The following is a 27162-nucleotide window of genomic DNA, read 5'->3' on the forward strand; positions in this document are numbered from 1 at the left end:
AATTTTACAGTCGCTAGCATTCTCCCTCATTTTCTTCTTCCAGTCTTTCCCCGTCTCGCTAACTCCCAATCTCTCCTCTTCTTCTTCTTCTTCCTCCTTTTCCTCTCTCTCTTCCATCTCTCTCCAAGACTCTGACCTGGAACCAATACTACCAGCCTGACTCTGGCTGGTCGATAATCTCATCCTCTGGCTGGCCGCAGTAGAAGCCTCATCAACTTAGCGCTTCCATCCGAGTGAATTACCCCTGCCTCCACACACACACACACACACACACACACACACACACACACACACACACACACACACACACACACACACACACACACACAAATAGGCCTACCTGTTGACATTCTTGACTTTGTATTCCACCTCACATTTTATTCATTTTCTCATCTTTTTTCTTTTCTATTTGGCCCCTTTTCTATCTGTATGTTTGCCTTAATTTGACAGCAGATTAAACATATTAAACAAAAATTTGCCTGAACTGATTTTAGGTGCTTTCTGTAAGCTTCTATTCTATTCTGCTCTTTTCTGTCACGTGGATACAGTACAGAAAAACTCATCCATTAACAAAGAAACACAAGTTGCCATGGTTACCAACATCACAAAAATACAAACTTGGTTAATCAAGGCTGAGGTTTAGATGGGAATTCACAGTTCATGGTTGAGTGTGAATGTTTTCACTTTCAGAGTGCATCTATTCTTTGCAATTACAGAAGGCAACAAACACTCCAGCATTGCAGGTGTAGGATGGGGGGGAAAAGGGTGAGGAGGAGGAGGAGGAGGAGGAAGAAGAAGAAGAGAATGAGGAGGAGGCAGGGAAGGATTTCAAGAAGGGATGAAGCAAAGGGGGAAACTGAAACAGAGAGAAAAAGAGAGAAGAGGACGAGGAAGAGGAGGAAAATGAGGAAACACAAAGGGGTGAGAAGGAAAGGAGGCGGAAAAAAAAGTGGCTCCCGTTGTATCGGAGCAGTGGTGTGTGAAAACACACACTCTGCACTCCTGTCGCCTCGCTGCTTAATGAGGAGAGCCTCTCAGGAGTAGCGCATGCACACTCACACACACACACACACACACACGATTTACAACCAAGCCTTTGCATAATAACTTTTGCTGTCCAGTTTCAGTCCCATCCCCCACTTGCTCTCTTTAATATGATGAATGAGAGTCCCTGTGCCCCTTGTCCAGCCACACACACACACACACACACACACACACACACATACACACACACACATAATTACAATTAATAATTAGGATATTATATATATTTTTATCAAGATAGACGAGGATAAACAATTGTACATGTCAAGCACAAATCAAAAGCACATACATGTACATTCAGACACAGAAGCTGAAAAGCTCAAGGAGACATCTTCAGGTTTTCTATGCAGACAAGGAGGCAGAGATGCAGTCAGATGGAAACCGTCAGTCACAGATGAAAAGTCACTGCCTTCCTTTCTCTCTCCATCTTCCTCCCCTCACTCTTTTCTCCCATCCTCTTCCTCTCTCTTCCTTCTTTGCACTTTCATGCGTTCTCATTATTGCTGCTGCTCTTTCTGCCTCTGATTCGATCTCTTCTGTGTGCTTCATTTTTTTTTCCCCCTTCCCTTTTCCTTATTTGGTCTCTCTATCTATTTTTCCCCCCTCTGCTTTACTCTCAAAGAGGAAATTGGAATTCTTTCCTGCAATCCATCTGTTGTCACACTAATGCCTGCACCAGTGCCATGCTCTGTTCTTCCTCTGCTTTTCCCCATTTCTGCTCCTTTTCCTCCCTGCAACCACCAAACCTACCCCACCCCTCACCCTGATACACAAAAACACACACACACGTACTACTTTCACTCATGTCCAGTCAGCAGGTTGCGTAACTCCCAGTGCATTGTGGGTCTGGATGCATGCATTTGTGTGTGTGTGTGTGTGTGTGTAATGTGAGCTTGTGTGCAGAGATGACATTGCAAAGTAAAGAGGACAGAGGCAGTTTTGGTGCATAATAAAACTTGATCTATGGCTGCTTTGTAATCACACTGACCCGCAGAAACAGAGACACACACACACACAATCCTTCAGGCTCTGCAGTCTGCAGATATGTGCACATTCAGTGAATACACATACATGCAAATAAATCTCATGTGCGCACACAGACACACTAACTCCTCCATAAATCATGCATGTGAAGGAATCGCACATAGACACAAATACACACATCCTACTGTCTGTGCGTATGCTTTGCACACATGTGCTCACATTTGCACACACTTAAAAAGAACCACTTAGCCAGTACGGGCTTGTGTCCCTGTCGATGAAGAGTTAAAATGCAAATTATTAATCCTATTTTGTTCCAGGGAGAGCTGGCTGAGAATGTGACTGTGAAATCCTGTTTGAATTGTGCCCAACCTCACATGGTCTACTATACTGCGTGTCAGCCCTGACTGTCATGTGGAGAAGTCAAAATTGACCAGCCAGGCTGAAACAAAACATAAGTATATAAAGGAGTTTTACAAAAAGACATTTTCAGTGGAAATTCACATTGGATTCGTCCCCATCTTTGGTACTATGTGCTCTTTGCTGTGGTTTCTGTAGGTGGTGCCCTTTTCTTTGTGTGCTGGTGGCTATCGCTGCTCATGCTAACCACCTAAAACAAACCTGAATTGTAAAAGGCACATTTTTTGTGCACTAAAGAATTTCCCCACGGCAATAACACTATAATATCAGTGTTAAGATTAAAAGCTGCTAAAGTTTTTATTACTTTGGTGGGTTAAATCACTATTGCATTACTTCGGTTAGTCTATGGTTATTGATATTATAGCAGAAATCATTCATGAACACTGCGTGAATGAACATGTTGCATTATTGATTCTTATTTCCTCCTCTCTTCAGTGTTTTACAGTTACAGTTTACATTCAGTCATAGAAACAGACAAACAGACAACAAGCAGACAGCTAGAGATGGATGCTGGGTGAGGGTGGATTTGGGTGGTGGTGGTGGTGGTGGTGGTGGTGGTGGTGTGGGGAGGGTTGTTAGACTGTGGTGGTGTGGGGGCTTATCCAAACATGGCCAAGACAACTGAGGAACCACAAAACAACCAGCCAGCAAGCCACAGCACCACATCTTAAGACAGAATACCAAATGAAGCAGACTCCAGTATTACCCTGCCTTCACCACTCCAAATGTCTGGGGGAATCTATATGATGAATCATGAAGAGATTTTTTTTCTGTTTTTTTCCCTCAGTCTATATAACTCTCAGCTTCTCGCTCTGCTTCTCTCTTTGTCTGTTTTCTCTCTCTCTTTCTCTCACTTCCCATTCTTTGTTATTTTTAATGAACTCCTCTGTGCCCCCTCCGCTCCTCTCTCCACTCCTATACTTCAACTTCTTCCATTCTTCACCTTTTTTCCTCTGTCTTCTCTTCCATTCTCCCTCCTTCCATCCCTCCCTTTCTGTTCTCTCCATCCATACTTCTCCTCCATGCCTCCCTCCCTTACCGTCTCTCTCTTTTCAATGTACATAACAGTGTACTCTTTAGGAGGGAGCCCTGGCGGTATCTATGGCAACCAGATTGCTAGGCAACAGCCGTTTCCCTTCCTTTCCTGCGCCGTGCAGCAGCGGCAACAATCAACCAATCCAAAGCTGAGGAAGAATGCCGGTGTACGTGAAAAGTTCAGAGCACATCCAGGCGGCATTACTGCCTGTTTACACCTGTACTAGTTTAACATGCAGAAATATTACATACATACATGTCTTGGCATCAGAGAACAGGAAATTAAAACTGAACATGTGTCCTAAGAGGGAAACATAATCGGCCTGAAAAATATTATTTAAAGCGACAGGAAGGAACATCGGGAAAGTTTCTACTGTAAATATGAGACACACAGCCAATTTTACAGGTGTTGCTGTGCGTAGGCACACAAAGACACATAGATGCAGGCACACATATGTTCATTTACATACAATTACACCTCTGCACACGCCACTGAAGCCCAGTGGAGAGACTCATTAAACATAAGAGTTTTGGGCAATTTGGCAAACTTTGGCATCCTCCATTCTTCAAATCTCATCATTGATGATTACATTTTATAGCAAAGATGATGCTCCAAATCATCAGAATTGTACTGAAACATTGAGGACATTCAGAACAAAGGGTGACTTCCATTTAACAATTTATCACACGGACTAAATAACAACACATCACACATTAAGTCACAACTCATTGCGCTACTTTGTCCCCAGAAATCACAGTCAGAATTCGGGAAGTTTTGGTGGCAAACAGCATTAGATGCAGAGACTTAGCAGCTTACAAGACTCAGTGAAGTGACAAAGACTTGAGTCCCAGCAGAGAGACACATCTGGATCTGCCCGGTGACACCGCTATAAATGGCAATGTAACAGCTAAAGCAATAAACACAACAGCACCTTCGCTGTTATTAGGAAGAGAAAGGCAGATAGAAAGGTAGATGCAGAGGAAAAAAACAACAAGCAGTGTTGCACATATGGAGTGACAACAGACACAGAGTGAGGAGTGGCCATTTTAGGTATTCAGTGTTGTTTTATATTGATGTTGGTTGATCAAAATTCGTCCTTCACTCCTCTGTCTGCAGACAGCAGGAGGAGGCCATTTTGAGACAAAAGGCAAAAAAAACTGGAGGGGGAAAAAAAAAAACAACCAACAATGGTGAGTAGGAACAGAGGGACGCTGACCTTCAAAGGGCTCAATTACATGTCACACATACACACACATACACACACGTACACACTCAAAGTTGGGCATGATTGCCCATACAGCACATTCACACGACTCAGTGGCACACAGAAGCACAGACACACCAAAAGAAACATGTGTGTGCACGCGTGTGTGCTGTGTGCATTTTCAAACAAACACACACACACACACACACACAGAGAGAGCGGCGTCCCTGCTGCTCCACACCGTAGGACCGTCTGTCCGTCCAGATAAAGTGGCCTCTGAATCTCAGTTCTGATTTGAGAGGGGGGATTTAATGACAACTATCCTCCCTCCCTCCCCCTCTCTGCATCTCTATTTCTCTCTCTCTGCCTCTCTCTCTCTTTCTCTCATTAATTCACAGTTGCTGTTTCTCAGTCTGAGTCTGTGTTCATCCTGCAATCTATTGATCTTATTCCTGCTATTTCACTATTTCACTCTACTTTCTCTCTTTCTCATCTACCTCCTTCCATCTCTTTCTCTCTCTCCGTTACCAACAAAACCAATTTTCAGGTGGACACTGCAGGGCCGACCTCTAAAGTAAACATCCCCCTTATTCATTCACTTCTCCTCAGCCTCCTCCTCTCCGCCTTCTACCTCCACCCCTCCCACCATCACATCAGTGCCAACAGAGCCCCCCCCTCGCACCCCACAACCTATTCTCCTTCCCTCCCTCCACCTTCAGCCACCTCTACTCCTGTTTGGGGGAAAATAAGTAGAAGAAGAGTAAAATATATATATATATAGTATGTGGTGCAGTCTTGAATTTTAATGGTGCTGCTGATTTTGAGTAAACACTTTATTGGCTGGGGTCTATATATACGAGGAGGTTTAGTGGTGGTGGTTGATTTTGGTGGTGGTGGTGATCCGGGGGAGTGAAGACATCAAACAAAGAAATAAATGAAAAGAAAACCCAAAGCTCGATGATAGATGAAGCAAAATAAGCAGAGAATGGAGAGCGGGGAGGCAGAGAGGGAGGAGAGAGGAGGAGGTTAAGTGAGGATGAAGAAGAGGAGCGCAGAGGAAAACAGTGAAAGATGGACAAAGAGAAAGAGAGGGAAGGAAAATGTCATCTCCTGGTGGAATAATCTGTCATTTATCAAAATAGGTAGCGAGCGGAGGTGCAGGAAAGACAGACTTTTCTAGTTTTGGTGATTAGTTTCTGTGTGTTTTGTGTTGTGGATGCTGCATACATTCATACATACTATAGCGTCTAGACAGCTTTTGGAGCCTGAATATAGTATGAATTATGCATGCAGAGTTGCTCTCATTTGGGGGAGCCATATTAATATTATTACATATGTGGCAATATACCGAAGGGTGGTGGAGTCTCTTCCATGACACCCAGCAGATTGGGAAAGCTATAATGGCACGTACGCACACACATTAACGCATCCACACTCACATGTATGTACACACTCACAGAGCCTTGCAAATGCATGTGCACTTGCACGCGCACACAAATACACACATACAGTGCAACCAAAAAGGCTAAGCTTCCTTTTTCATTTCAGCAGAGAAGATTGCATTTTCTGAGGCCGTGTGTGTATGTGTGTGTGTGTGTGTGTGTGTGTGTGTGTGTGTGTGTGTGTGCTGTGTGTGATTACTGACTGTTTGGGAGGGAGTGATGGGGGATATTAAACGATTCAAATGCTGTCTCTCTTGCTCTCCTCCACTGGAGAGACCTAAGACTGCAGAATGGCCACACACACAAACACACACACACACACACACACACACACACACACACACACACATATACACACACACCACACACACACATACACACATATACTGGGCCAGTCTGTTCTGTCAGACAGGCCAATTTAAAAACACACACTGCCAATTAACTGAGATGCAGCATAGTTTCAGTGTGGACATTGTTGCAGTGCAGCATACACAGATAAGGTGGATATGTGTGTTTTTGTGTGTTTATCTGTGTTCTATTCTAAGCCAATTGCTTGTTTTAAGACTGGGAGGAACAAAGGACGTGAATGAATCGTCTGCACTCCCTTTTCAAATGTCCACAGCCATTTCTCTTGGTGTTTTGAGTGTGAACAACTGTAGCCATTTTACTGACGATTACTGACCAAAATGCAGTCTCCCGCAGGATAAATGCATTCTATTGTCCTTAAAAGAAGTGCTCAAAAGCAAACAAAACACACAGACAGAAGACAACAATGAGCAAAACCACATGCTGATAGAAAACTGGCCCTGAGGGTGAAAATAAATAGCCACAAAGAAACAAAGACAGTAGCACTGTGGTTAGTGTGGATGCTGCCGCTGACAGAGTGGAGGTTTGAGGTCTGATTCATGACCTGTTCATAGAAACCTAAATATTTGCTTGACTTGTTGTTCTCTGGCATTTATTGCTCTCTTATACCACCTGTGTTACCTTTAGTAGAATGTTTGTAGCCCTGCGCTATCTGCAGTCTCAGGTTTTCCTACGATCCACAGTGCTGCTATGCATACGCCACGATTTAATGATTTTTACTGCACTGGTGATCTTTGGACAATCTTGCTCTACTGTTTAATTGCCTGTACAAATTTAAGTCCCTCCAGGTTTTGCAACAGGCCGCTTTACAGCTTCAGGAAGTCTGCCAATACTCAATAACTCTCATACTTACTTCCAGTAGTTCATCTTATTGAATATAAGCCAAAGGTCCCACAGGGAATGATGCGGCAGGAGGTGAAATCCACACTGATATTCAAAGTGAGTAAATGCACATGAGTCAGATGTACATGAGACATGTTTCATGAAGGGCATTATGACTTGTCAAACACAGGTGTAAGTAATAACTAGTATAATGAACATATTCCATTAAATTGCTCCATGCAGTGCCACAACCTGGTTTGTACATGCTGGTTTATTGGAGAACCTAAATGGAACAGAGCCATCATTAATCTTATTTACACCTGTGCTGTTGATGCTACAAGTCAAAATGTTTGCTGTGAGCAAAGAGGAGGGAAACTTGTTTGAACATGTTTAAAGTCCCCCCTCCTCCACTCAAAAGAGTTTGACATTAAAAGGCTGTTTTTACATTCATCTGCCAAAAAGAGTTTTTTCTGCATTGGCCTTAAATCTGAGTTTAAGGGGGCGGGCCTACAAGCAAGATTTGTGACATTACAACTAATTTGGAGCCAGACGTGGTCCAGTAAGCAACTTAAACAAGTGCGATGTGGAAACCTGAAGCCTTCAGAGCACAAACACTGAGAATGGAGTTTTCAGTGAAGTAGGTGACATCTTGCGTCCAGCAGTAAAACTTTTGAAATGAAAAAATGTGGATATTCAGAAATCCTGAATTTCTCAGTGAGGGAGAAGGAGGAAATGTCTTTTTAAGGATCTGAATGCGGTAACTGAACCTTTTTTGTGAAAAAACTATATTACACAAATTATTCTTCAAAGCAGAGTATTTTTAGACATCTTAAAAAATGTCTGGAGGGGAACTTTAATGTCTATAAAATGAGGGCTTTGCAGATTAAACTCTTCCTTCACAAGGCGATGACACTCTTCATGTGGGCCTTCAGACCTGCAAAACCCTGGATTACATTCAATGACAATGTTTTTTTTTTTGTTAATTACTAACATTTTTAAAGTTCTCGTTTTCTTCAATCTTTGTAAATATTTTCAGTTAATGAAAAGGTAAACAATATTGCAGATCTGTGGCGGGACATGAACCAGCATTCCACCTCTCTAGTTCACACTACACTGGACATAATATTGTGAGGTGCAGAATCAAATATGGACATAATTCATTGGATACTGGGCTGTTGTCTTCATGCAAAATCTATACTGAATAGTGTGCTCCTTATGACAACAACAGTGATCCTCTGTGCTAATTATTTATTGTTGTGACAAAGTAAAATGCATGATGTCTTGCATCCATCCAAATCTTAGGTGAGTTAGTGGAAATACTTGCTATTTGACAGTCTACAATATGCCTCTTCATAACAAAAACATCTGGGTCCCTGCCGTTCTGCATCTACATACATGTCTACACTGTCTGGAAAGAAGTGCTGGAGGCATTAGCCAGCGATGCCGTGTGTCTTCATTATAACTACCTCATGGTACCAGCACATTAATGGATACTCATTAAGCCATTAAAAGCTGCAGCCATACTGTGTGCATACAGAAGAAGCTAAAATGTAAATGTAAAATGTGTTGGAGAGAGTAAGACTGGTGTTGATGAGTTTTGATTGAAGAGGTGTTTGTTCTCTCTATGAGCTGAGGTGTCTTTGCAGCAGCTGTGTAAGGAGTGTGGAGCGTTACATTAACTCTGATAGGTGTTGACTGACTGAGTTTACCTTTACACTGTCAAAATAAGACCAATAACTGATTGTTTAACTGTAATGTGAAGTCAGTATTTTATTCTGTATTATACTTGCCACATATGTAAATAGTTACCTCAGCCCTTTTTTGTGCATTATTATCACCATTCACTGCTGGCAGGCAGCGTATTCTGTGTTCAAACTGACTCACAAGAAGTGACTTCAGTCCTGCACAGCAGACCAGACAGTGAAGTGTTAAATGCTATGAAAAAAAGGTAAAATTACCCTCAGGCCAAATTAGCCTTGGGGCAACAATGCAAATGTTGCGGCACCATATGCAACTGTCAAGAGAACTGGAGTCACATATTCTGGCTATTGACATGTCAAACAACAGATGAAAGTGTGACAATGCACCTTTCCATCAGATCAAAAACTGACTAACCCTTGTTTGTCCCCATTCATGAGAGTGCTTTCACAGATTAATCTCCTGTAGCTTCAAACAATAGAAGTACACTTGCATTATGTCAGTAACTAACTGAGCTTCTATTTTCTCTTTCTCTTGTTCTTTTTAGGCTTTTAAGTGTTATTTAAACATCAATAGCATCAAATAAAATTCCCAGTTATAACTGACACGTCAGTTCCAGCCAGCGTGATCCTTTGGTTAACCCCCCAGGTCAGGAGTTGGGTGGAGAGGCCAGGTCAGATGACTTCCGGTGACCTGTTTTGATCAGCTGCAACCCTGACAAGGGAATCCGAGAGAGCTGAAGAAATCAGCTCAACCCAGTGCTCCGCTGGGAGAAATCTTATCTCTCATCCACACAAGTGCACACTTTGGATTTGGCTCGGTCAGCAGTCAGCACTGTAGCTATCTATGATGCTGCAAGAGGAACTCCAGGACGATCAATAGTTCTTGATAATATTCTGATTATTAAGGATTGTGGGAATGGCCATGAAACTGCTAAACCTAAACCACATATTAGTCCTGTAAGTGTAAAACACTCCACATGGAAGATGATGAATGACAAGACAACGTAAATCAATTTAATATTCAGGCAGCACACTCACGCTTGTGGTTGTTCTTGCGCTGGAAGGGTAGCGTGTGTCGCTCTGAGTCTTCTTCACCCTCCTCATCTGCCAGGTGTGTGTGAGTGTAATGGTAACTCAGCCCTGGGCGGTTCTTATAGCGCTTTCCACAGACTGGAACACACACACACACACACACAGGGAGAGTATAAGTGTAAGAATAAAAGTGCACGGGAGAAACAGGAATAAAGAAACAATGTGGCAATGCTCACTGTCACAGACGTAAGGCTTGTCTCTGTCTTCAATGGCGGGTGGCTCTTGTCGCTTCCTCATGCCCCCGACACCGTAGGCCTGCAGAACACACACACACACACACACACACACACACACACGAACACACAAACTTGTGAAAACTCAGACTGCAGCACGACAGTCACATGCAAAACCACACATGTAAGATACACAGGGAAAGTTTGATCTTCCACTCTTGTCTTTGCAAGTCTATACACGCGCGTACACAATAAAAAGACTTCACGCATCTACACACACACACACACGTTTGCATTCTAATCATCTGTTCTCAGTGTAAAAGCTCCACTTCCAGCAGGAGGGGGCTGATGACACCTAGCAGGGGAGCAACAGCTCCAATTAGCAACCCTGGTGTCTGCGTGTCAGTGTGTCAGCGTTTGTCTGTGTGTGCGTGTGTGTGTGATGATTTTTAAAATACATTGTTAACACTTGATTATCTTCCCATAGGATGCCCAAAAAGAAAGAGATAAAAAACATCTGATCTAATCAAGGTTGTAAAAAAATAAAAGGTCGTCTCAGCATGATTTTAATCTCTGGATGTGTTTGCATTTATTCCCAGTTAACTGTTCGTTTGTCAGATGACATTTCATTACTGAGTCTGGAACACAAGTCAGACATACTATATGAAATACGATAAATCATATCTATCGTAAACTCAGACCTGGGATTATATAAAAGTGACATTTCTGTAGATGATTAGTAGATAGATTTTTCCATCATGAAGTGATGACTTTCAGGTAATAACTGTTCTGAAAAATTTAGCAAACGGCTCCCTTTCAGTCTTTGACATGAGAATATCTGTTTGTGTTCTGTGCCTGATGAGAAAGATACTGAACTTTAAGATCTGCTTGATCTGAGTCATTTTTGTCAACTTCATTGGCTTCACTTTTCTACATTGACAGCGAAACAATGTGTTTCCTGGCTTGTTAGTTCAGTATAAAATTACCAGGGAAAGAAGAAATAAACTATGAAATATCATCCTTGTCTTACCCGTGCTTTGGTACGGTTCTTGCGCTTCGGGACATCTTCCTCCATCTCGTCCACATCCAGCTCATGAGGGAAATCCCCCACCAGCAACTTCTAAGGGGGAGGTATAGAGTGAGAGACAGATGGATCGTCAGACAGGTTAGTTTCCTTTCCTTTCTCTCAATTATCTCAGCCTCTGTCTGCTTTAGACCTGCATGGACCCATGGGTGAAATGAAATTGTACTGCTGCTTTTGTAGGTGTTTGTCTAATCCAGTTTAGGAAAAAAAAACCTTTAAGAACAGAGCCATTAACACAAATCATAGCTAAATATGTCATCATATTATTACAATAAACATATCGATTTACAACAAATCCTTCCTCAATGAACTTGAGACAAGGAACCTTTCACATATTTTTTTCCTTAGTGTAAGAAACGCCAGCTTTATATTAAAAACATAAACGTGTTTGCAGTCAATGCCAAAAGTAAATACATATAATCTATAAAAATGACAGTAAGGGAGGTGTGGATGTGGAGAAATGACACAAAAGAGTGAGAAAGCCATGCCGGCCTGGGTGAGCCTCAAGCTGGGCTGGAGTCAAGGGAAACCCTGGATTAGAGGCCCCGAACACTTTTCTAGTTCTTAAAGGGCCACTCTGAGTGCCATTCACAAAACTGCTGATTGATTAGCTGTCCATCTTTGAAAGCAACGGCCTCTAGCTGGTGAAATACTCAGCCGGATGGGCATTAAGTTTTGGTTCAGAAGTTACTGAGTGCAACACACTGTATGAAGGATGACAAACAACAAAGAGGTACAGTCGATGGACTTTCCTCTAATGTTAACATTCCTAAAGTTGGTCCAAAAACACTGGCTGCAATGCAATCACACACACAATCGTCAGCACACACACACACATGAGCTATGTGCCAGGAGGGAGTTGTCAGAGCTGCGGGAGCCTGTGTCACCGCCAGAACACACACTCCAAGAGAGACAAAGGCAGAGACAGACAAAGAAAAACAAACACATAGATAAAAAGAGCCTGACATAAGAAAACAAGAACAAGACATACAGAAAAACAAAGAGCTGAGGGAAAGACACAGAGAAAGAGATTAAATGAGAGACGGGGAAGAAAGAGAGACGCGAGTCTCACCTGACACTCGCTCATTGGCTCTTCTTCCTTGGTTTCTACCTTCTTGTCCAGGGTTTCCCCGGCAAGCAGCGACTCCAACACGGGACCATCTGGGATACCCCCTTCCTTCTTTAGAGAGGCCTCGTAGTCTGGAGAACAAGAGAATCGCAATCAGAAAACAGCGGAGATCTCACATTCACGCTGACATGCACAGTGGAGCTGACAGAGCCCTGAGGAAGCAATATTTGGCTGGTTCACTGAGGCAAAAAAGGACGTCAGCCTCTGCAGTGTACGGCAGCTGAAGAAATCATCTGCAATTTGTCTAAAATATTACATGACTGAGTGTGTTGCTTGCGGAGGAATGTCTAAATTTTCCTTTCAGAGTTTTCTCTTCATGTGCCTGCTGTAGAACGTCAGTAAATGAGATAAACATACTGTATAGTGAGTTTTGCCAACTGTGACTATACATGTGAATTAGGATACAAACACAAGCCGGTATTTTCCTCCTTCTCCTTACCGATCTTGAACTCAATCGGTACAAGCCGTGGGTCCTCCAGGATGTTTAGCCGTCTCTTCTTGCGCCAGCAGCGAGCGGGATATGTGTACAACTGACCTGGAGCATGACCTGAAACACAGACGGAAACACAGCTCAGTTGTAGGACACATTACCATGATTTATTCATTAATGAGTACATGAAAAAAATGGATGATTAGATAAATAAATAGATGAAGTTTGATGTGCTAGGAGATTTGAAAGTATGTCTACACTGCTGTTTTACATTTTAAAAGACAGAAATGACTGGATGCTATTGTGGTACTGAACACGTTTCCAAAGCAAATAATTTATCATTATTGATGAGGTTTTTAAATATAAACTACTTTTTGTTGGTTTTGGAATAATTTAGGGTGATGTTTTTTTGATGAACAGTTAACCATTAAAAATAACTGAAGTTAATTAACGGAAAAGAAAAACAGAATAGAAATGAACCTGAAATTTTTTTAAAAAAATCATACAAATCATTTGAATTTTCACTTCTGATCGGTTCTGTTCTACTTGAATCCAACTAAAAGTGACAAGCAAACAAAAACATTGTACTGGCAGAAACTAGACGCATCCTACAAACTCAGATCGTTAACACACTCATGCACACACACACACAAACACACATACATAAATGTATTCTCTGTGGAATAGTTGGTGCCAGCGGCGTATCATCGCCTACAGGGGTGTCTGATTCACTGCCAAAACACACTGATGTTACAGAGAAACAGAAAGCAATGAGGAAACACCCTTTGGGGAAAGTTAAAAAAAAAAAAAAAAGTTGAGAAAGGTAGACAGAGGTCTCGAGAAGAGAATGAGGAAATGAAAAAGAGGAGAGAGGAAGGAAAGTGATACAGAAACAAGCAGAGCAGAGGAAGGAAGGAAGCCGCGGGATAAAATGACTGGTGAGAATCATTTGTGTGGCACAACAGCTGGCAAAAACAACGCACACACCAATAAGGAGGAGCGCTCCTCCAGCTTCAGCCAGCCACCCACCATCATTTATCATGTCCAGGTATCAAACACACACCTTACACACAGGCACACACACACACCTGGCCCACGGTGGTTCTTCTCCATCCAGATGTAACAGTTGCTCTGAGCCACACCGGTCTGGGAGTCCAGGAAGGGGAGACGCATGGAGCGCTCGGCGCACAGACGGGCATTGTAGCTGCGACAGTGTTCAATGGCCTCCTTGTAGAACTCCTCACCAAGACTGAGAGACAATAGGGAGGAGGGAGGGAGTGTGTGTGGGTCACAGGTGAAGGACAAAGAAGGAATACAGAAAGTCAAACATCAGCAGCAAAATAAGATGGCAAACACACGCAGGCATGCTTGTATGTGTGTTAGTCGAGAGAGGAGGGGCTTCAAGTGGACTTTCATGGACAAGTGTAGGGCAGGTTTTTATGTGTGTGTGTAGATGATGAACAGTCCTATTAACCTGGGGCGCAGCAGATGAGCTGGCCACTACACACACACACACACACACACACACACACACACACACGCAGCACAGTGAAAGAGTCTGTGACACATTTTTCACTGTGAGGACAATGTATGCGCTGTATTTTCTCACCTGTACGAGTGTGAGTTTAATTAACATTCAGTGTAATATTCTTCTCTTTGTTCCTCCCTCCTCTCCCCTCAATGTCTCATACTCGCTCTTACCTGTTCTTGATGACTGCACCTCCAGATTGCCTGTAGGGAGAAGAAGAAAAGAAGTAGAAGAAAAAAAAAACCAACGGATGTGTGGTGAGTCACTCCTCAACCCCACCCTACTTCCTCTCTCCCCTCCACCGTTCGCTTGGCTTCTTTTTCAACATCTTTCCTTCACTCTCGCTTTCACTTCTCCTTGTTTTTGGGTGTATGTTTAACTTTTACACTCTGTCCATTTCTTCCCACACTTCTTTTCCCATTTTCATCTTTCTTTGCATTTCCCTCCCTTCTCTTTGTCTCTCTCCTGTTAATCGCTCCTCTCTTGTGTCTTCCTGCTGAGTGCAGACATCAAGGTCACTCTGCTCTACAGACAGTAGATACAGAACACACAAAACTAGAGCTACACACACATACACACACAGAGCTACAGTGCTACAGAGCTGGGCCAACGGCACCTTCACAAAAACAGTGCAGTGCTGGCGCTAGTAAAGATTTGTTTAATTTGGTTTATGCAGCCTTTTGCAGGAACACCCAGAGAAGATGTTGTGGTTCTGTCATCAAAATTTGACTGCAACTGCACAAAGAGGCAACAAAAGAACTTGTGGGTCTAATCATAAATTATGTTTTTTCTCCATTGCTTAACCACAAATGCAAAGTTACAAACTGCATGTACGTTTCCCCAAAATACGCACCCATATCACTAAATTTCATATTGTCTGTCACGATTCCCGCGTCTCCCTACCTGTTGCCACTTTCCCAGTGGCTGCAACCTGCTCCATAATCAAGACCTCTACTCATACTCAGCCCTGTCAGATCCACACTGTCAGATCGTAGCCTCTGCTCAGTCAGTCTATTTCTCCTGCATTTATCCTGTAATCTTGTTGTTGCCTGTGTTCCTGGTCTAACCCTGTCTCCTGTTCCCTGCAGTCCCGTCTGCTCTGACTCCCATCCGTTTCTTGTTCCCCACAGTCCCGCAAGCCTCAGCCCCACATTCCCAACTCCAAGCCCAAGCCTCACCCTGAGGTTCCCAGCTTCCAGCCCAATCCTTAGCCCTACATTCCCAGCTTCCAGTCCAATCCTCCCCAGGCCTACATCCCATTTCCTCCCTCCTTGCAATAAATACCTTGTCCAACCGTGTCCCTGCCTCCTTATCTCTGAGTGTCAGCACTTGGGCTCACCTGCTCCACCCCCATGTGACACTGGCCCACCAGAATAAAACGCTGTTACCAATACAGTAAACACTCGTTCCAAAATTTTTAGCACAATCACTTATTACTACTTCATCTTTAAACACACATGCCTCAACCCAACACACTCTAACCATAATGGCCTGCCACCATCAAACCACACACACTCACTTCCCTTGTCTTCCATTACTGGTGATCAGATGGAGAAGCTACAGTAAATCCAACAGATAGATGCTGGAATGAAGTAAAGTTCACAGGTTATGATTGTAGATATTCTACTGTATTCTGAAGTTTTGACAGGTAAATGTCCCAGGCTGATGGTCAGAGCACTGATAGACAGGCACAGAGAGAAGATATATAGTGTATTACAGAACAGATGAAACACCAAAACACTACACACAACATGATTTGTAAGAAAGTTTGACTTTATGAAAAACCTTTTAGACGTACTATAAAACGCTTCTTTTTGATGAATTCATTGTAGGATCACTTTACTTGTAGTGTGCTGAGAGTTTAACACTACTGAGTTATTGATTTTTCATTACACAAATACATGTAAATAACTGTTTTTGAATTTTGCAGTGAGAGTGCAATTGTTGAAATGTGTTTAGTGTTGTGCAGAGCAAGTTTAGAGATGAGATATAAGAGGTATGTGTTTTGAAAATTGTGCTTATATGCAGAAAATAGGTATAAGCAAGAGGAGAAAACCTGTAATATTAGTGTTGCTAGTATTCATGTTGCTGCAGTTTGACCCTTAAAAAAGGGGGTAAACAATGGCAGTATGGCATATCAAAAAACAAATTTTAAAACTTTTTTCCCATCCATCATGTACCAAGTTTAGTAAAGGACAGATTAAATTTGTTGATCAAAGGATAGGTTTGCAAAAAAATTCTAAATTTCAAACTAACTCTTAAAGCATTGCATGTGCTGAAAGATTCATCTTGATCCAAGGAATCCAAGAAAATACACATGTGGGGGTTGTAAGCTGAAATGGAAATGCTTCAGTTCTTTCTAGGCCCAAGGCCAAAATTTTGCAGAAATTTGTTAAATAGTTTTTGAGATATCTGCTAATTAGATTAATTAAACCACAACACACTGTAAAAGAATAAAAATGAGCACATATTCATCATTGAGTGGAATAAAAACAAAATTATGTTTGAAAAGATATGACTTTTTGACTAGACGCTCGAACAAAAAGAAAACTATTTTCAAGTTTAATGTCCTTAAAAGCTGGATTAAAACAGTTTTTTCTTCACATAAAGGAAGATGGGGAAGAAAAGATCCTATTGTGAAAATGTCAAGTAGAATCAACTGTCCTGGTTGGAAATAAGGACAAATTCAACTCTACCATCAGATGCAGCAGATGCTGGTGAGGTCTGACAGCTTGTGTCTGGCATCTTCAAAACCTCCTAAACCAGTTCTGCAATCTCGCGGGCCAACGCTAGACGTATGACATTTAAAGGATGTGATCAGGGCTACAATATGTGGGGCATGCTGCACTCATGTCCATTAATGTGTCGTTGGGACCGAGCTGCTTTCTTCACTGTCGAAGATAATACTGTATGCTCCTTTACGGCTCAGCGCCTGCAATTGGTTGTGCATTTGACCATTAGAGTATTTTATGGCTGCATTGGAGGTGCATCACCAAAACTTTTCTTCTCCTCATTTCACTTTGTTTTAGTGCTGTGTATGAAGAGTGCAGTGGAATAGAGGTCTGTCCAAAAAATAGCAGAGTTAGATCCAGAGCCCCTGACCTGCTCACCAATCATAAGGTGCTACGGATAAAAGCAATACCTAAATGCCTGAATTTCATATAAGAGTTTGTACCACCAGAAGGCTGGTCATCTGAGAGGCAGCCATCAAAATCATCACAACTATACCTGCTGTTTGCATATAAATAGTCATGAGGAGGGAGAATAAAAACATACACATACTAAGGAGTGCTGAAACACCCACATACATTGAAAAAAGCAGAGGCCCAGAAACCCTTACATGCTGTTTTTTTTTTTAAATATTAAGTGGAACATGGTGAATAAAAGACTTAGACTTCAAGGCTACACCAGTGACCAAACTGAAATACCAGAGAGAGAGAGAGAGACTGAGTGAAAAAAAGAAAACATTCAAAATGTAAAACAGCTCACCACTGAGCTCCCCGTCCACCTCCTCCCTCACCACCCTCTCACTTCAAATCCACTCTCCACCATCCCTCCATCACCTCCATCCCTCTCTCCTCCGCTGCCTTTAGAGGTATTGGAATAAGTTGGTCCCCCCTCGATAATAAGTTGACGGCTGTAGAAAATGGCTTCTTTCAATTTGGGTGCTCCCAATCTCATATTGTGATAGGGGAGCTGCATGACTGTTTGCACATTTGGAGGCTTGTACACGAGAGGAGCTGAAGGACTAGAAGTGGAGGCTGAGAGGGAGATACTCAAAGAGAGGAAGAAGCGTGAAGAAAGAGAGAAGGAAAGAGGGAATGAGAAAGGCAGTAGCGGTATAGAGAGAGAGAGAAGGGGGAGAAAACAGAAGGAGAGGCAGAAATACAAATAGACAAGGAGAGAAGGGATAGACAAAAAGTCAGACAGATGATGGACAAAGAGCGAAGAAGGTAGAGTGAGTGACAGAGCAGGGTGACCTGTGAAAAGCTCGTTCCTCTTCAAGGACGTGGCTCACTAATAACTCTTCATCTTTGAGTTCTCTGTCATTTAAGAGAGGGCTGCAAACACATTTTTCTGCACCATAAAAGCTCTAAATCAGCTGCAAATACCCATCAGAGAAAAAGCAGACAACATTTATTGATTGAAATTAATAATCTTCTGCTCTCAGATTTGATTCAGTTTAACATTGCATTGTGGGGATGGCAAAGGGCGTGATCAGCAAACATTCTCTCAAATGCTATCTCATCTGCTTGCCATTTTACTAAGTAAAATAGGGGAGGGCTGGGACAAAAGTATCAGGGGGACCGTTGCAACACCGACCTTTTCTCTTGTAACACAGAAGTCAGACACATGCAAGTACACACGAGGTACACCCCGGCATTGAGTCTGCAGCCAAAAATCAGCTCAATCTGATCAGTTTCGTTAGTAAAAAATACAAAACAGAAGTGTTTACTGTTTTTAATGTTTATTTGTTGAAAATTGTAAACCTGTAGACCTATCTGTAGGCTAAGTATCACTGAAGGTTTAATTTATCATGCTAGCCCATCTTTGGTGCTAACCAGGATAAAGTTGACGGAGACATGGGGGGACAAAAGTAACATGGTGTTACTTTTGTCACGCTATTACTGTATTAAAGATGTATTTCTTTACTCTTTATGTTTGCAGGAATTGCCTAGGGGTAGGGTGAGGAAGAACAACAGAGGTCCAACCAGTCCAGATGTGTATGCTAGAGCATGTCAAGCTGTTTTATCTGAGGGAGAGTCTGTAAGAGGTGCTGCTAAGGCTCATGGAGTATGCACCACCACCTTATACAGACATGTAAAGAGGAAAAATGAGGACAGCGCTGCACATGCTCCAGGTTACAGGGCTCACAATAGGGAGTTCTCTGAGGAGCAAGAGGGTAGGCTCAGAGATTATCTGCTAAAGGCTGCAGATATGTACTATGGGCTGAGTCCTCATGAGGTAAGCTTAGATAATTGTGACAGTTCATGTTAGAGAATGTCAGGCTTTATTGCTAAGGCTCATGGTGTGTGAGAAAAAAACAGGGTCAGCATTGCACATGCACCAAGTTACAGGGCTACAATAACACAATACCAAATATGAAATCAATTTCATGTCTTCAGAATTCAATGACAAAGTTCATAATCATTCATAAATTAGCCTAAGTTCATGCAAATTCATAAGTAATTGATTGATTGACTTAAAGTCACAAGTTAAAAACAATAAATAGATATTACAGTTCATAGGTTAAAAAATATTGTCAAATGCATAAATAATTAATAAGTTGAGATAACTAGGTTCAAAAATACATATAGTTCATGGGTCAAAAATGTTAATAATTCATTGTGGCCCTTTAATGTCCTCAGGTTTGTAGGCTTGCCTACCAGCTGGCCAAGAGGCATGAATGTATCAGTTATCCGAAGACCTGGGATGCCCACTAGATGACTGGGAAGAACTGGTTCACTGGCTTCCTAGAGCAGAATCCCCATCTTTCCATTCATCATCCTCAGGCCACCAGCCTTTCGGGGGCGATAAGCTACAATCCAAATAATGTGTCAACCTTTTTCTCAAACCTGTCCAAAGTCCTGGACCACCATTGTTTCCAAGCAAAAGATGTGTGGAATGTTGATGAGACCAGCACAGTCACTGTTCAAGAGCCCAAAAAAATAATTGCCTGCTTAGGAATGAAGCAGTTTGGAGCAATCACATCTGTGGAGAGAGGGACTTTAGTCACCATGGCATTAGCGGTCAACATTCAGGGTAACAGCATACCACCCCACTTTGTGTTTCCTCACAAGATTTCCCACGACCACTTTGTCTGTGATGGGCCCACAGGCAGCATTGGCTTATGCAGTGGGTCAGGGTGGATGCAGGAAAATGATTTCCTGACATTCCTGAAGCACTTTGTGACACCTCTTGCTGGAAGGCATCGAGTATTGCAGAGCCAACAGTGTAGTGCTACTACTCCCCACCTCCCCACCCCCACTGCTCCCACTAGTACCAACCCCTCGATCACAGTCTTTTCAGCCCCCTGAAAAGATACATCAACACAGCTATGGATTGCTGGATGTTGGGAAATCCTGGAAAACCCAATACTATTTATGACTTACCAGGTATTGTGGCAACAGCGCTTCCATCTGCTGCAAGACTATCCAACACAGCAGCTGGCTTCAGGTGTACAGGAATTTGGCCCTTTATCTCTTAACATCTTCAGTGAGATTTCTCACCTGCTAATGTGATGGATAGACCTGCTCCATCAACCACTGTGGAGCCAGCACCACTTGCCCAGGATGAACCAGCACCAACCACATCACTCATCTCAGCCAGTCCTTTCCACTCCACTGCTGAGGCTCAAGATGAACACTTCAGTCCAGAGGTGCTCCAGCCTTTCCCCATGGCTGGACCTTGAAAGGAGCAGAGAAGGGGGAGAAAAAGATCAACCGCCATCCTCACTGACACCCCTGTGAAGTAAGTCTTGTGGGAGGATAAGGCAAAGTGGATGGAAGCAGTGGAAGCAGACAGAAAGAGCCTGTCAAGCCTACCAAGCAAGGAAGTGGTCTTCCTCATGCAGGTAAAGAATCAGAATGCCTTGTTTGTGGTGTGACTTCATCTCCTCCAGGCCAGGTAAAGTTTGGGTGCAGTGCGTGTTCTGTGAAGAGTCGGCACACAGGTTTAGCTCTTGGTTAAAACCTGAGGCGAAGGTCCAGGAACTACCTGACACCCAGACTCTCTGGTGCCATGACTACCATGGATGGATGCTGTGTCCAGGCCCTGTGGTGTAGCTGCATCATCAGTCAAAGGGGTGAGAAGACATATAGCAGGCCAGGGGGCCAAACTGGGTGGACTAGCGTATCCACCCCCAGCGGGGGGGGGGGGTTGTCGGTTGCCATCAGGGAGAACCAGAGAGGGCTCTGGGAGGAAGCTGGCCATTACATTGTCCCTCTCAGACAGGAGCAATGGCCACCCTCCCGGCCAAAGGGAGGCAGAGGGGAGGCACTCCCCTTTCCCACTCCCAGCCCTCAACAGTGGAATCCGGACTGTAAGTCACCACTGGGGGCTTAGCAGACAGCGGAGTCGCCCACTCATGCTGCGCATAGCCAAAGATGGGCACCATTTTGGCAATGACAACACAAGGGCGAGGCTTCCCGCATGGCTAGGCCAGGAGGCCTGTGGTGAAATCCTCAGTAGCAGCCTTGGAGGGAGGCTGTGGTGGCAGCGGGGTCACCATCCTGACAGGGGCCAAGGCAAACAGGCAGGGCAGGTTGTCAAGCAGATAGCGGTGGGCTGCTGGCAGGTCATCATCTTTAAATAGGGAAGCAGGGTCTTCCTCCTCATAGATGTGACATTCATCCTCCTCATCGTATTCATCCCATGGTTTGGACCAAGTCGTTGTGTTCTCCACCACTGGCACCGGGCTAGCATGGAGGGACCAGACGGACTCGGTGAAATTGTGTCGCCACTTGAGTTCCTCTTGGGGGCGCGCAAGGCAGGTGAAGAAAGCGTCACCCCCAGCCTGGTGCCACCAACCCAGGCAGCAGAAACAGGATTCGTAAGAATTTGCCAGTGGCATAGGTGAGGCATACAAGATGCAGGACTTGCTAGTAGACATGATGACTTCTTCTGCGACACTGGATGGTGAAATGAAGTTCGCAGGTGATGATTCATTCTCAAAAGTGGCTGAGTGAAAATGGAGATGAGCAGCGAGTGCACTGGGCTTTATAGGTAGAGGGTGTTACGCGGTTGCTACACCCCAAATGGGCGGTGAGTGCAAGACATTTCTCAGGTGCCAAGGCGGAGCCTCGTAGGGTAAACCAATAGCAAAGCCCGTTAGAGGGTGGATCACATACGACATAGACATGTTTGTGCACCATCCATTGTTCAAGGCTATTATGTATTAGTTTTTAATGTAGGCTCATGTTCTAAACAAGTGACTGAAAAATGTCAGTTGATCAGTTTTACTTAATTGATTATCTTTGTGTCTACACAACTGATATTAATAGGTTAATAGGTTAAAAAACAAAAGTCAGTTGATCAGTTTTACTTAATTGATTATCTTTGTGTCTACACAACTGATATTAATAGGTTAATAGGTTAAAAAACAAAAGTTCTCTGGAATAACTTGCCTTGAGTGAGGCCTTACTGGTCCATTTATTTAATTGATTATCTTTGTGTCTAGGCCTATATCCTACTGACATTGATAGGATAATGGACCCTTATCACTGCAGACATTTTGACATGTCATAAATGGATAAACACAGGTGTAACCATTAAAAAATAATTCATTATTCTATATAGCTACACCTGATTAACCCTCTATGACAAGTCAAAATGTCTTGTGGACAGAGCCTAAGAAAAAACATTACCTGAAACAACTTACTTCAAGTGAAGTTGCTGGTCGGTTTGGTTTGACTGTTCTTGCTGTTCATAAAAAAGAGAAATGCATGATTTGGAGATGGAGTGCACATGATGGGTAAGGATTTGTGACAGTTTAAACATCTTAAATTCCAATCCAATGTTATTAATAGGAGAAATGGTGATTATGCACTAAGGTGAGTTTGATGCATTGGACTAATTTCATACAATAGCAACATTTAATGATAAACTGATTTGAGAGTAATATAGTTATTTGCTTGGATGACTAACTGAAGCATTAATGAGCGTTATATGCCAGAATATTAAGTACTTACTTGTTTTGTGGTCGATTTATCCAACCGTTACTTTTGTCCCATGCTTGTGTTTCTTTCGTCCCAACAGAGAGGGCCAAAAGCAGCAATGCGCAATGTCAATTTCTGGTCTAATTGCGTCCAACGCATTTATCCAAAATGAAAAATAAAAAAAGAATGATATTGGTAGAGGACATGTGTATGTTGCTCAAAATAAAAATATGGTTACTCTAAATAAATGCATATCTGTGCAAAGAGGGAAATACAAAAAAGTTATACTTTTGTGCCAGCCCTTCCCTGGTAATTCAGCAAGGGACACCCTGATAATACTGAGTTCTTGAACAACTTGTCAAAATGTAAATAGAAAGCATCAAAGCATCAGCTAAATGCTGGTCAGTTTTACATGTGGCAATGTAGCAGAGACTTAAAAGAATAGTTTGACATTTTGTTGTAAATATGCTTATTTGTTTTCTTGCCAAGAGTTAGATGAGAAGATTGATACCACTCTCGCTCTGTACAAAGGTAACAAAATGCAGCTGCCAGCCCCTCCAAAGCTCACTAATTAACATGTTATATCTTGTTTGTTTAAATAGGTTTTTGTACAGAGCCAGGCTAGCTGTTCCCCTGTTTCAAGTCTTTGTGCTAAGCTAAGCTAACTGGTTGCTGGTTGTAGCTTCATATTTACTGCACAGTTTAGAGCGCCATTAATGATTTCATCTAACTCCCTGCAAGAAAGAAAATAAGCGTATTTCCCAAAATGTTGAACTGTTCCTTTAACATTGACAAGGAAGAAAGGCTCAGCTATACAGATGTCAGCACAGAGGATTTTTCCTCTAGGTAGAGGGAGAAGTTATAACAGCTATACCACTCTGGCCTGTGGCCGCGCAGGTTGCTGAAAACACAGACCACAGAGAGAGGCATCGAGAAACCAAACTGCCCATCATCAAACCACACATCCTATGAATGAAAGCTGAATCCTAATTTTACACCAACACACACACACACACACACACACACACACACACACACAAACAGAAGGCAAACCAATCATTCTGTTAGGTGGAACGGAGCAGGTGGACCCAAATGCAGGAAACTGCAGGCTGAGCGAGGCTGAAGAATAACTTCTTTATTTAAGACTTGTGCAGGCATAAACAAAGCTGGCAGGTCAAAGCAAAACTGAAACAGAATGCAGCAAAAACAGAGCAAACTGAACAAAGGAGCCAACAATACTGAACTGAAAACCAGGACTTAAATACAAACTGAACTAATGAAACAACAAGGAACAGGTGGCAAGACACAAGGGCAGGCTGGGAGCTGATTGGCTGGGGAAGACACGGGGAGCAGGGCAGGGCTAACAAGACTGAATGCAAGGTAGGTGTGAGGGGAAGAGCAGCCTGAGGAGGAGTACATGAACACAGGAGGAAAAAACCAGAGCAAACAGAAAACCAAAAACCCAGAAACACAATGAATACAGTCTCACTAATAAAGGCAACTTAAATGATATCATGCCAAAAGTCTTTAAAGATACAACTCAAAACAGTTTTCTGCCACTCAGCCCAGTCCAAAGAAAAAGGCAAAAAAGTCTGAGGGCCTCTGGAGGAGTGGTGGAGAATAGCTAGGGACACAGAGTCAGACTGTGAACAGAACCATAACATGTTCAGAGTGAAATCTTACACTTTCTGTCATTTTCATTTTTGCCATATTATCAACATTCAGATTATCTAGAATATCTAGATTTTTTTTTATTAATTTTTTACAATATTTAGTTATGATCATTTTATAAAATTTGTATTGTAACTGAAATATAAAAAACGGAATCGATATTGAATCAAATTGGAAATTGAATTGGGATTGGGTTGTGGGTTGAGGAATATGAAAATAATTACTGTAAATATAATTAACTGGCCAATGGATGTGGGATTTAGCTAAAATAAACGATTACCTATGTAGCTAGCAATATTTGCCTGTCCAGCCGACGGCCAGGTAACATCACAGATGTCGGCGCAGCTTCCATTTTGGAAGTAGTTTTGAACTATAACGTGACGTCTTGATTGAACGCTCAAATGTCAGTGTCAGTGTTTGCTGGGGCTAGGCTACTAGCTACTAGCTTAACGGTGTGTTGTTGAAGTGGTTAGTAGAGCATCAATCCCCTTTTTCAAATGTGTGAAAATGAAATGCAATTAGTTATACACAATTGCATTTTAGAAATATCAGAATAGTTTGCCTTGCGAGATGGTTGGCTAGTACCAGCTAAAGCTAGTAGCCATCCGTCAATCTGGTTGTTTAGCCTTCTGGCTCACTAGCTAGTCGTGACTTGTGAAAGAGCAGACCACAGACCACGATGTTGCGAGAAAGGATGACTGATCTGATGGTCATTGCAGTCGAGGCAGAGAGAACCAAGGAAGTGAACTTGGGGAGAGTTAGAGATTCCTTTTGGAGTCTTGCAGACAGATTTTAGTTAGGCAAGAAAATCCTACACTTGGCTATTTTTGCTTCCCCCCTCTCTCTCTCCCTAGTTATATCAGTGTGTGTAGGTGTGATTACAGGTTATATGTACTTGTACTTGCTAGTGGTGATGATGGATTTTTCAAGCAGTTTGAAAAATAGGTTACTACTGCTCAGTCTGAGCTTTTATTGGCAATGAAGCAGACGCTGCTATGGGATGTCAGCACAGGCTCATCTGTACTCATGCTGCTTCCTTTGCATTGTGTTTGAAAATACAACTGTTACCATGTTGGCAGATTCATTTCATCTGTGGCTTTATTATCTATTTTCTCTAAATTAAATTTGCATTGTGGATATAGTCATTTTATGTGAATTTATGCCCCTTAAAATTTTGGGGTGAAGCAGACAAGATTTAGCTCTTTTTCAAGAAAAGTGGCAGCAGTGTAGGAGCGACTGAATAAGTGAGTGTCATTTTCATTAACTGTAACAAGACAAATAATTGACATGAAAATCTTTAAATAAATATACAACATTTACCCTAATATAAAGTGGGATGTTACTGAGTCACAAAAACTTATTTAGTGAAGTTTTAAAATAATTCCCCCAAAGTCCTATATATGTCAAATTGCAGAAAATTGCATCATCATTTTCTTTTTTTTTCTGGGGTAGGACCCCCATGCCCCCCGCTCTAATTGTGCACCCCACCCCCAGAATTTTGGCTTGCATGTCACCCCCGGAGAGAAATACTAGCAGCTTTAGTAATTAACTGCATGGTGCCAACTCTCCAACAAACTGGAGCTGACTACCAAAAATGTCCAGGCAGACATGACAGAAATGACAATCACACAGACCTGCACTGTGCAAGGGCACAAAAACAACACAAAGGACACCTCTGTACATGCGTGCTGCATACATGTGCGCACACATGGGCGCACCAGTGTATGCTACCAAATTCACGCTTGTACAAACAGTCTTTAGGCACAGCAAGGAGGACATACACTAATATGCATGCAGAAATATAACAAAGAAATACATGTTTGCACATACAGTAAAGACAATAACATAAACCTCCCGTCACAGACATACACACCAAATCAAGATTAGATGAAGAAAGGGAATGAGAATGCCTGGAGCTTGTAGTGTGTGTGTTTGTGTGTGTATGTGAGTATGAATCCTGAAGCCCACACTGAGCAGTCTGCCTCAGCCTGCACTAAGCAAACAGCAGGGAGGGAGAGGCCTCCATGAAAACACCGTAGAAACTGGTATCACTTGGAGCACACACACACACACACACACACATGCGCTGCTGACAGACAGTAGACATACAGCCTTCCTAAAAAGCACAGCCACCCCACCAGGCCCACCCTGGGTAAGCTATTGTCTGAATCTCTGGGTGATCCCTCAAGTCCCATCCAGCAGAAGCAGTCCACTTCAGCACATACTGAGTCTCAGCCTGGTGTTGCATCCACACTAAAACTTAAACACACACACACACACAAACACATTCACTGCCGGCAGCAGTTTCTGGTTACGGTGCAATTAACCACACCAATTAGCTTGTTCTCCGACTAAAAGAGAAACAGAGGGCTCCCCCTAGAGG

At 42.7% G+C, this 27162-nt stretch overlaps 1 protein-coding gene across 2 annotated transcripts in view; it reads right to left on the reverse strand.

Moving 5' to 3' along the window:
• Positions 1 to 27162, reverse strand: part of dpf1 (D4, zinc and double PHD fingers family 1) — a 50204-nt gene that overhangs the window by 16608 nt on the left and 6434 nt on the right. Inside the window, exons 2-8 of one of the 2 annotated variants that reach the window (XM_044355287.1) lie at positions 14625 to 14654; positions 14012 to 14172; positions 12933 to 13040; positions 12437 to 12564; positions 11311 to 11400; positions 10284 to 10362; positions 10054 to 10185 (exon numbers count right to left, since the gene is read on the reverse strand). In XM_044355287.1, coding sequence (XP_044211222.1) covers positions 10054 to 10185; positions 10284 to 10362; positions 11311 to 11400; positions 12437 to 12564; positions 12933 to 13040; positions 14012 to 14172; positions 14625 to 14654 — 728 coding nt within the window. The remainder of the gene's footprint in view (positions 1 to 10053; positions 10186 to 10283; positions 10363 to 11310; positions 11401 to 12436; positions 12565 to 12932; positions 13041 to 14011; positions 14173 to 14624; positions 14655 to 27162) is intronic. The other variant, XM_044355288.1, reaches the window with a different exon arrangement.

The sequence above is a fragment of the Thunnus albacares genome, chromosome 6, assembly GCF_914725855.1.
Source record: "Thunnus albacares chromosome 6, fThuAlb1.1, whole genome shotgun sequence".
Lineage (NCBI taxonomy): Eukaryota > Metazoa > Chordata > Actinopteri > Scombriformes > Scombridae > Thunnus > Thunnus albacares.